Source organism: Coregonus clupeaformis, chromosome 37, assembly GCF_020615455.1.
Source record: "Coregonus clupeaformis isolate EN_2021a chromosome 37, ASM2061545v1, whole genome shotgun sequence".
Taxonomy (NCBI): Eukaryota; Metazoa; Chordata; class Actinopteri; order Salmoniformes; family Salmonidae; genus Coregonus; species Coregonus clupeaformis.
In genome coordinates, this window is record NC_059228.1 from 14,566,460 (window position 1) to 14,577,212 (window position 10,753).

Below are 10,753 nucleotides of genomic sequence, written 5' to 3' on the forward strand. Positions count from 1 at the left end.
GAGAGATGGGGAGAGGGAGGAGGGAGAGGAGGAGGGAGAGAGATGGGGAGAGGGAGGAGAGAGAGGAGGAGGGAGAGAGATGGGGAGAGGGAGGAGAGAGAGGAGGAGGGAGAGAGATGGGGAGAGGGAGGAGAGAGATGAGGAGGGAGAGAGATGGGGAGAGGGAGGAGAGAGATGAGGAGGGAGAGAGATGGGGAGAGGGAGGAGAGAGAGGAGGAGGGAGAGAGATGGGGAGAGGGAGGAGAGAGAGGAGGAGGGAGAGAGATGGGGAGAGGGAGGAGAGAGAGGAGGAGGGAGAGAGATGGGGAGAGGGAGGAGAGAGAGGAGGAGGGAGAGAGATGGGGAGAGGGAGGAGAGAGATGGGGAGGGAGAGGAGGGAGAGAGATGGGGAGGGAGAGAGATGGGGAGAGGGAGGAGAGAGATGGGGAGGATGACGTGAGACAATCAGTTTAGATCCTGGCACACAATTGCAACTGAAGAGAGCGGGAAAGAGACAGGTCACTATCTAGAAATGCTAGAAAGAAAATAACTCACTCCATTGTTATGACAATAATTTGTTCTATGAATGTAAATGTTTATGTGTAAGCCTGTTATAAATAATACGTATAAGTCTGTTGTTTCAGTAACTCACTCCTCGTTGAGGGCACAGCGCCGGCTGGTGGGGGAGCCGTATTTACAGAGAGTCTGGGTGAGCTCCTGGTACAGACTGTCTGCCATGCCCCGGGGGATGCCCTCCCATGCCAAGATGAGGATCACCACCACAGCACTCTCACAGCGGTGCCCTGCTCGGTGTCTCACCAGACACAGCAGCTTCTCCTCCTCACTGCCCCGTCGGATCACCTGGGAGAGAGAGGGGTTACTACACAGACATGCAGATACACACACACACACACACACAGACAGACACGCACACAAGGTACTTACCCACTTGGCGATGGGACAGCCCTGGGAACTGCGTCCTTCTTTCCCAGTGTACACCACCACCTCCATTCTTACTGCCTTCCCTTTCTCTCCATACCTTTAAACACCCACAGCAATAACATGCATCATATATTAATGACGTTTCACACTTCTCACCTTAGAACACACACACAATCCTTTCAGTAACATAATCTCTCCCAACACTAAAATCTTATAATGACTGTCAATACAGCCACAAATCACATTTTGAGAACGTTAGCAAAAGACAGTGGGACTACATTACTAGCCAAAATGCAGAAATAGTTTTTGGAATAACTCAAAACCAGTAAAAACTGTTTAAAACTAGGGCACTGATGTCATTCAGCAGAAACTACAGAGCAGAGAGACTCTCCTCATGGACATCGACTCGGCCCTAGAGGTTTCCTGTTCTAACACGCAGGGTGTGTGTGTGTTTTTGTATGTGTGAATATGTATCTCTGTGTGTGTGTGTGTTGCCAGCTTGGTGCTGCTTTCCTTCAACGACAGCCTCTATAATATATGAGCTATACTATTACTGAAAGCCCCACCTCATTCCATGAACACCAGGAGCCCTGTGGGAGACCAGGCCTTTGGCAGGGCAGGTGGTTCACACAGGAATATACACAGAGTGTACAAAACATTAAGAACACCTTCCTAATATTGAGTTGCACCCCCCACCCCTTTTGCTCTCAGAACAGCCTCAATTCGTCAGGGCATGGACTCTACAAGGTGTCAAAAGCGTTCTACAGGGACGCTGGCCCATATTGACTCCAATGCTTCCCACAGTTGTGTCAAGTTGGCTGGATGTCCTTTGGGTGGTGGACAATTCTTGATATACACGGGAAACTGTTGAGCATGAAAAACCCAGCAGCGGTGCAGTTCTTGACACAAACCGGTGCGCCTGGCACCTACTATCATACCTCGTTCAAAGGCACTTAAATATTTTGTCTTGCCCATTCACCCTCTGAATGGCACACTTACACACACACAATCCATGGCTCAATTGTATCAAGGCTTAAATATCCTTTTTTAACCTGTCTCCTCCCCTTCATCTACACTGATTGAAGTGGATTTAACAGGTGACATCAATAAGGGATCATAGCTTTCACCTGGATTCACCTGGTCAGTCTGTCATGGAAAGAGCAGGAGTTTTGTATACTCTGTGTATATACAGTCGTGGTCAAAAGTATTGGTCTTCACAAAGTTTGCTGCTTCAGTGTTTTTAGATATTTCTGTCAGATGTTACTATGGTATACTGAAGTATAATTACAAGCATTCCATAAGGGTCAAAGGCTTTTATTGGATATTACATTAAGTTTATGCAAAGAGTCAATATTTGCAGTATAGACCTCTGCAATCCGCCCTGGCATGCTGTCAATTAACTTCTGGGCCACATCCTGACTGATGGCAGCCCATTCTTGCATAATCAATGCTTGGAGTTTGTCAGAATTTGTGGATTTTTGTTTGTCCACCCGCCTTTTGAGGATTGACCACAAGTTCTCAATGGGATTAAGGTCTGGGGAGTTTCCTGGCCATGGACCCAAAATGTCGATGTTTTGTTCCCCGAGCCACTTAGTTAACACTTTTGCCTTATGGCAAGGTGCTCCATCATGCTGGAAAAGGCATTGTTCGTCACCAAACTGTTCTTGGATGGTTGGGAGAAGTTGCTCTCGGAGGATGTGTTGGTACCATTCTTTATTCATGGCTGTGTTCTTAGGCAAAATTGTGAGTGAGCCCACTCCCTTGGCTGAGAAGCAACCCCACACATGAATGGTCTCAGGATGCTTTACTGTTGGCATGACACAGGACTGATGGTAGTGCTCACCTTGTCTTCTCCAGACAAGCTTTTTTCCGGATGCCCCAAACAATCAAAAAGGGAATTCATCAGAGAAAATGACTTTACCCCAGTCCTCAACAGTCCAATCCCTGTACCTTTTGCAGAATATCAGTCTGGCCCTGATGTTTTTCCTGGAGAGAAGTGGCTTCCTCGCTGCCCTTCTTGACACCAGGACATCCTCCAAAAGTCTTCGCCTCACTGTGTGTGCAGATGCACTCACACCTGCCTGCAGCCATTCCTGAGCAAGCTCTGCACTGGTGGTGCCCCAATCCCGCAGCTGAATCAACTTTAGGAGACGGTCCTGGCGCTTATGGACTTTCTTGGGCGCCCTGAAGCCTTCTTCACAACAATTGAACCTCTCTCCTTGAAGTTCTTGATGATCCGAGAAATGGTTGATTTAGGTGCAATCTTACTAGCAGCAATATCCTTGCCTGTGAAGCCCTTTTTGTGCAAAGCAGCTGGTCCTTTTGTGGCAGGGCTGAAATGCAGTGGAAATGTTTTTGGGGGATTAAGTTCATTTTCATGGCAAAGAGGGACTTTGAAATTAATTGCAATTCATCTGATCACTCTTCATAACATTCTGGAGTATATGCAAATTGCCATCATAAAAACTGAGGCAGCAGACTTTGTGAAAATTAATATTTGTGTCATTCTCAAAACTTTTGACCACGACTGTACAGCCGGCTGTTCCAGAATTATATATCTATATTTTTTACGACATTTTTTATTTTGTAATTTTTTCGTTGGAGGGGTTACAGGTACAATATTTAAATTCCTATAATTTCATATTCCATATATCGTCATTATTTCATATATTGTACCTGTGGGCTGCCACTCGGAAGAAAAAATAAAAAAAAGGGAAAAATCAAATGAAAAACATTACAAAAGGTACATAACTACAAAGTATTGATCATTTTGATCATATTTTAAAGTTTAAGTAATAATACATTCTGTACAAACATGAAAATAAAACAAAAAAGAAGTGGGCCTCGACACCCAACCTCCCATCCCATTCCTCCAAACATAGTCAAGTATATTTGTCCAGGCCTCAATTGTTCCTTGACTTGCACCATTCATTCTCGCTGTCGATAATTCTAATGTTAGAACTTCTAATAGTAAATTAGTATCCACTGGTGAATTGGGAGAGAGTGGGGTGATTGCCATCTAAGAGCCAACATGTTTTTTTGCGCCAGTTCTGCCTGCAGCAGTAATCATCTCTGATTGATTGAGAGATTCAAGGAGCTATCATCGTTAAGTAACATAGTAGATGTAAAGCATTGGATATTTACATTCATGCACTTCTAAATTAACTTTGCCCCAGAAGCATTTAACTGCAGGGCACTTCCACATCCATATTCTGTTCCAGGTAGCCCTTTACAATCGTACCCGTATACGGGTTAAAAATGGCAGATTTGGACACTGATGTATAGTTACAAGATGACATAGCTTCATACCCTGGGTTGTTCTAAACAGAATGACCTTATGTTTGTCTGTTGTGAAGAACATTTGCTGCGGACCACGCATCTGAATGCACTCATGACTCCATTCTATGCGCACCAAAATTACAATCTGCTTCTCTGAAATGCATTGTGAAAGCCTAACACTGTAAGATCGTATTTTATATCATTTAGCTAATCATGTTGGCTCTATAAGCTTTCAAATCATGCCCACCTGACCCAGATTGTGATTTCTAATGGACCATTTTGGATTGCGTAAACAACACCAGTAATTGTGTAAAGGAGGGGATGCAGGGCTGTGTTCCAAATAAAACAACTACCAGTGTGCTGCTCTAGTTCCTCAACAGCACAGCTAGGAGAGCTCAAACAAGCACCTTATAGTTGAAGACTCTTTGAGTCATAAAAGTGCATTGAAATGACTTAGGAACTGTGCACACTTTGGAGAGGTGTGTGGCCACTTGGGGACACCAGTTAGTCCTCTCACTCAAACAAACCCTTGTAATTTTTTTGTCTTATGTTGCACATTTTACAGGAATATTCTTATCATGTTACTGAATGTATCCAGAGTATTTTCCAATTTTGTTATCAACAAATGCGGCGAAAAGTACAGTAAATGTCAAATGCACATAAAATCAACAGTGTAATGTTTGGATTCAGTGTTGTGTCAGGTGAACTGTTATGTCCTCACCCTTAGTCTAATAATTTTTCCATAATTTCTAAACTGTTCCCTTTTAATTGCTACCATGGTTATGCTTTCCATATTTCTTCTCAAAGAAACATTTCAATTTAGCCCTATCCATATAGGCCAATTCACCCGAAAGTAAGGGGTTAAAGGGTTTTTCAGATTCAATTAGATCTGTGGACCATACATTTTTAATGGCTAGCTCAGAATATGAGCTTTCCTAAAGTTGTTTATATATTATAGAGATCAGTCCTTTCGGGAGCCCAGATAGTTTATTTATAAATCCCATCATTGGGCGGTTCAGCAGTTGGGTTTCCCAAGGGACTCCATAGGCCATAATAGATGACCTAAGTTACAAGACCATGGTGCTTGCCTATGGAGCAGTGAGGGGAACGGCACCTCTGTACCTTCAGGCTCTGATCAGTCCCTACACCCAAACGAGGGCATTGCGCTCATCCACCTCTGGCCTGCTGGCTCCCCTTCCTCTGCGGAAGCATAGTTCCCGCTCAGCCCAGTCAAAACTGTTCGCTGCTCTGGCACCCCAATGGTGGAACAAGCTCCCTCACGACGCCAGGACAGCGGAGTCACTCACCACCTTCCGGAGACATTTGAAACCCCACCTCTTTAAGGAATACCTGGGATAGGATAAAGGAATCCTTCTACCCCTTCTATTCCCCATTTGGACCACTGGAGGGATGCAAAAGGCCGCCCTCTAGATCGCAAGGCATGTACCAAACATTTAGAAAAATATACAGCTACATACAGTAGGTTAATAAAGTCAGGCAGTTATACAGATTAGCCTAGCTCTATAAGCCTACTGGTAAACCAACCTGTGAGGCACTGAGCCACTCCTGTTTTCATATCAACTCTATTATCTTATCAGTATTACACAGCTAATAGATTTGTCATGAAAACAGAAGTGGATTAGCACCTCACAGGTTTGCCATCCCAATGGGACTATGAATGCAGGAAGTAAAATGGCTGTGCAACAAGAAACACTTGTTTTACCCCCAAGCTTGTTTATGGAATGGAATAAAATAACTGATGCAGTTTGTCTTATTTGTTGTTGTTACCTGTTCTCCATCATCTCTCTGACGGCTGACACACTGGGTCCAGCACCAAGATGAGTGTAATACGGACCCTCCTCCTTCTCTACGATGTGCTCTGTGGAGAAAGAGTAGTTTGTAGAACACATCTTCAGCTGATTTCAGGCAAACAAATGGTAGATGTGACAAATACAGCACCAGTTAACCACAGTAGAGTATGTAGCATGCTGTATTACACCAAATCATTTCCCAAAGGATACAAAGAAAGCCATCATCATCATCATCATCATCATCATCACCACCATCATCATCATCACCATCATCATCATCACCATTATATCATCTTCATCATCATCATCAGGGTGACTCACCCATGCAGCCACAGGAGGGGATCTCAGAGAGTTTCTTGGAGGGGGTGCTGAGCAGATTCTTAGTGGGCGTGTCCAGGAACCTGAGGGGCGATTCCAGGAAGCTGTTCACGTTGTGTTTGGTGGGCGTCGACTCCTCCGATAGATCCAAATCGGCGTTAGTTGATGTGGACAAGACGGTGACCGGACCGGACCTCTCCACTTTGTAATACCCCTGCTGTTGACCCCCAGAGGAATAGCCGTTGGATAAACCATGGTTCAACCCGGATCTGTGGTTGTTAGAATCTAAACTGGTGAAACTGGGGTTGGTGGAGCTAGCCTTTAGGTTAGCACCGTGCTGCTGCCCAACATAGGGCTGCGATACATGAGAATACAATCCTCTTTCACACTCATGTCCGTGTCCAACTCCTTGTCCTTGTAAAGGGTCCAGGTGACCGTTGAAATGCGACCACTGTTGGTTGTCATGACCATAACCTTGACTTCGCCCACGATCGACGGCTCCAGAGGTTTTGTGGTATTTGACCCCACTGTGGGCGTTACTGTAGTAAAAGAGCTGCCGTCGTTCCTCCTGAGCCTCAGTCAGGTACCTCTTCAGATCCATCTGGGCATGAGGCAGGAACTGGCTCCTCTTGTGGCTGAGCGATGATGCCTTCGGCTTGGGCAGAACCTTCTGGACCCTTGCTCTGTGGGGGGTCTTGCCGTTGGGTGTTCGTTTGGACAGGGGGGTATGGTTGTTGGGGTTGTAGCCCTCCTCTTCCACCCCCTCCATCCCTTTCTTCTTCCTAGGTTTGGAAAGTGTGGTCCTGGGTTTCTTCACAGGGTTCTTCTTGTGGTTGGGGGGTGCATGTTGGGAGTTGTAGTTGTACTTGATGGCCGAGACTGGAGTTCCTCTGGGAGGGTTGTTCTCCGAGTGCTGGGAGGGGTGGAAACCCTGCTGCTGCTTATGACGTGATTGGATGATGAACCCCAACTCGGCAAGTTGAGCCGCCACCTCTTCCTCATCCCTGTTCCTCCCGCTCTTATCCACCGTCCTCTCTGTTGTTTCCTTGCTGTTCTTCTCCATGTCTTTCCGTTCTCTGAAAGTGCCTTCGCCCCTGTTATGTTGAGAACCAAGGCCTTGGTCTGCTCTCCTGTACAGGTGTTGTCCTCCTCTCTCAGTGCTGTTGTAGGGAAGTCTGTCACAGTCCGAGCTGGCTTCTAGCAGGTCCTGTAGGGACAGGTTGCCAGTGGCAGTGGGGCTATGGGAATGACACTGGATGACATGAGCCTGTCTGGCCACCGGGAAGCGTATGACTGAGGTCTGGTGTAGAGGGGAGCATATGACTGAGGTCTGGTGCAGAGGGGAGCTGATCACTAGAACTTTGTTGGAGTCCTGGAGAAGGGTGTTTCTGTTGGATAAGTGCATGGAGGGTGTGGTGGGGTTTTCACCCTGTGCGTCAGGTCTAAAGGGTTCTGGGGAGTTTTGTGGTATAGCTGCCAGTAAGGTTAGCGCCTCGATAGCGATAGCCTGGTCATTGCTAATATTCCTCTCTTCTACCAAAGACTGGATGCTTGGCTGAGAGAGATCTGGAGAGGGTTGCTCTCGTTTGACAATAATGTCGAGAGCTTTTCGTGGACTTATGGGCTTGATCAATGATGATTGGCTTTTCAGGCAAATGTCCTCCTTAAAGTCCTCCTTAAAGTCCTCCGGCTCTGTTTTGAATGAGTGTAGCACCGGGGAACGGGAGCTACACAACTTCTCCTCCAGACCCTTCCTGTCTGTGATAGAGAAACACACCACGGCTGCTAGCGTGGACAAAGCGTCCTCATAGACATCGTCATCATCGCCCCCTAGTGGGGTGGAGGACTGGTCCATGGACCACACCCACGGTTCCTCCAACTTTATCTTCTTCAGAGGAACAGCTATGGTGTTGTCCGGAAGTGCATCCTCCAGCTCAGAGCTGCCTTTGGGGAACGTGTTTTTTGTAGTACTTTGGGACTCTAATTGTATTGTAGTATTTTGGGACTCTGGTGACACCGGATCTGAATCCGGACCGGCAATCAGTTGAGCACCGTTGGTTTTAGCCATGTTTTCATTAGCACCGTTGTGAAAAGTCCCAGAAGAAGTGCAGTGGTGTTGTAGAAGAAGTCCATCGTTGGTGTCCTCCAGTCCAGGCTCTCTCTTGATAAGTGCTGCTGGTCGGCCATCGTTGGTGTCCTCCAGTCCAGGCTCTCTCTTGATAAGTGCTGCTGGTAGTCCATCACGGATTGGGGCAAGAGTGTGGGTGTGGGGAGGGTGTGTGAAGTGGTGTGTGTGAGGTATGTGACCCTCCTCGTCGTCCTCCGCTGCTGTATAGGTGTCCTCTGCCATCTGGACTGGGCCTCTGCCATTAACTGAGCTGTCCTCTGGAACCACCTGGGAGAGAGAGAAGAGAGAGAGAGAGAGAGAGAGAGAGAGAGAAGAGAGAGAGAGAGAGAGAGAGAGAGAGAGCAGAGAGAGAGAGAAATGAGAGAGAGGAGAGAGAGAGAGAGAGGAGAGAGAGAGAGAAATGAGAGAGAGGAGAGAGAGAGAGAGGAGAGAGAGAGATGAGAGAGAGGAGAGCGAGAGAGAGAGAGGAGAGAGAGAGAGAGAGAGAGAGGAGAGAGAGAGGAGAGAGAGGAGAGAGAGAGAGAGGGAGAGAGAGAGAGAGAGAGAGAGAGAGAAGAGAAAGAGAGATGAGAGAGAGAGACAGAGAGAGAGAGAGAGACAGAGAGAGAGAGAGAGAGAGAGAGAGAGAGAGAGAGAGAGAGAGAGACGAGAGAGAGAGAGAGAGAGAGAGAGAGAGAGAGAGAGAGAGAGAGAGACACAGAGAGAGAGAGAGAGAGAGAGAGAGAGAGAGAGAGAGAGAGAGAGAGAGAGAGAGAGAGAGAGAGAGAGAGAGAGAGAGAGAGAGAGAGAGAGAGAGAGAGAGAGAGAGACAGAGAGAGAGAGAGGGAGATATTTAACATTTTAGAACAACCTCTACAACCTGAACCTATTGTGTGTGTACATGTGTGTTTGTGTACGGCATAGCACGAGAGCCAGAACAGAGAAGATACAATAAGGTGAACTGTAGTTTGTTTACTTAACTAAATACTGTTTACCTAACTAAATACTGTTTACCTAACTAAATACTGTTTACCTAACTACTGTTTACTTAACTAAATACTGTTTACCTAACTACTGTTTACTTAACTAAATACTGTTTACCTAACTAAATACTGTTTACCTAACTAAATACTGTTTACCTAACTAAATACTGTTTACCTAAATACTGTTTACTTACCTAAATACTGTTTACCTAACTACTGTTTACTTAACTAAATACTGTTTACCTAACTAAATACTGTTTACCTAACTAAATACTGTTTACCTAACTACTGTTTACTTAACTAAATACTGTTTACCTAACTAAATACTGTTTACCTAACTACTGTTTACTTAACTAAATACTGTTTACCTAACTAAATACTGTTTACCTAACTAAATACTGTTTATTTAACGAAATACTGTTTATTTAACGAAATACTGTTTACTTAACGAAATACTGTTTACTTAACTAAATACTGTTTACCTAACTAAATACTGTTTACTTAACTAAATACTGTTTACTTAACTAAATACTGTTTACTTAACTAAATACTGTTTACGTAACAGAGAGAAGGTGAGGGAGGAACAGAGAGAAGATGAGGGAGGAACAGAGAGAAGGTGGGGGAGGAACAGAGAGAAGGTGAGGGAAGAACAGAGAGAAGGTGAGGGAGGAACAGAGAGAAGGTGAGGGAGAACAGAGAGAAGGTGAGGGAGGAACAGAGAGAAGGTGAGGGACAAACAGAGAGAAGGTGAGGGAGGAACAGAGAGAAGGTGAGGGAAGAACAGAGAGAAGGTGAGGGACAAACAGAGAGAAGGTGAGGGACAAACAGAGAGAAGGTGAGGGAGGAACAGAGAGAAGGTGATGGATGAACAGAGAGAAGGTGAGGGAAGAACAGAGAGAAGGTGAGGGAGGAACAGAGAGAAGGTGAGGGAGGAACAGAGAGAAGGTGAGGGACAAACAGAGAGAAGGTGAGGGAGGAACAGAGAGAAGGTGGGGGAGGAACAGAGAGAAGGTGAGGGAAGAACAGAGAGAAGGTGAGGGAGGAACAGAGAGAAGGTGGGGAGGAACAGAGAGAAGGTGGGGGAGGAACAGAGAGAAGGTGGGGGAGGAACAGAGAGAAGGTGGGGGAGAACAGAGAGAAGTTTGGGGGAGGAACAGAGAGAAGATGAGGGATGAACAGAGAGAAGGTGAGGGAAGAACAGAGGTGAGGGAGGAACAGAGAGAAGGTGAGGGAGGAACAGAGAGAAGGTGGGGGAGGAACAGAGAGAAGGTGGGGGAGGAACAGAGAGAAGTTGGGGGAGGAACAGAGAGAAGGTGAGGGAGGAACAGAGAGAA

At 46.1% G+C, this 10,753-nt stretch overlaps 1 protein-coding gene across 2 annotated transcripts in view; it reads right to left on the bottom strand.

Moving 5' to 3' along the window:
- The window catches only part of LOC121553401 (methylcytosine dioxygenase tet3-B-like), a 108,414-nt gene that overhangs the window by 16,404 nt on the left and 81,257 nt on the right, over positions 1 to 10,753 (bottom strand). For both annotated transcript variants that reach the window (XM_045211556.1, XM_041866479.2), the window contains 4 exons: positions 6,333 to 8,724; positions 5,989 to 6,079; positions 925 to 1,018; positions 632 to 840 (listed from right to left, as the gene is read on the bottom strand). In XM_045211556.1, the coding sequence (XP_045067491.1) occupies positions 632 to 840; positions 925 to 1,018; positions 5,989 to 6,079; positions 6,333 to 8,724 (2,786 nt within the window). The remainder of the gene's footprint in view (positions 1 to 631; positions 841 to 924; positions 1,019 to 5,988; positions 6,080 to 6,332; positions 8,725 to 10,753) is intronic.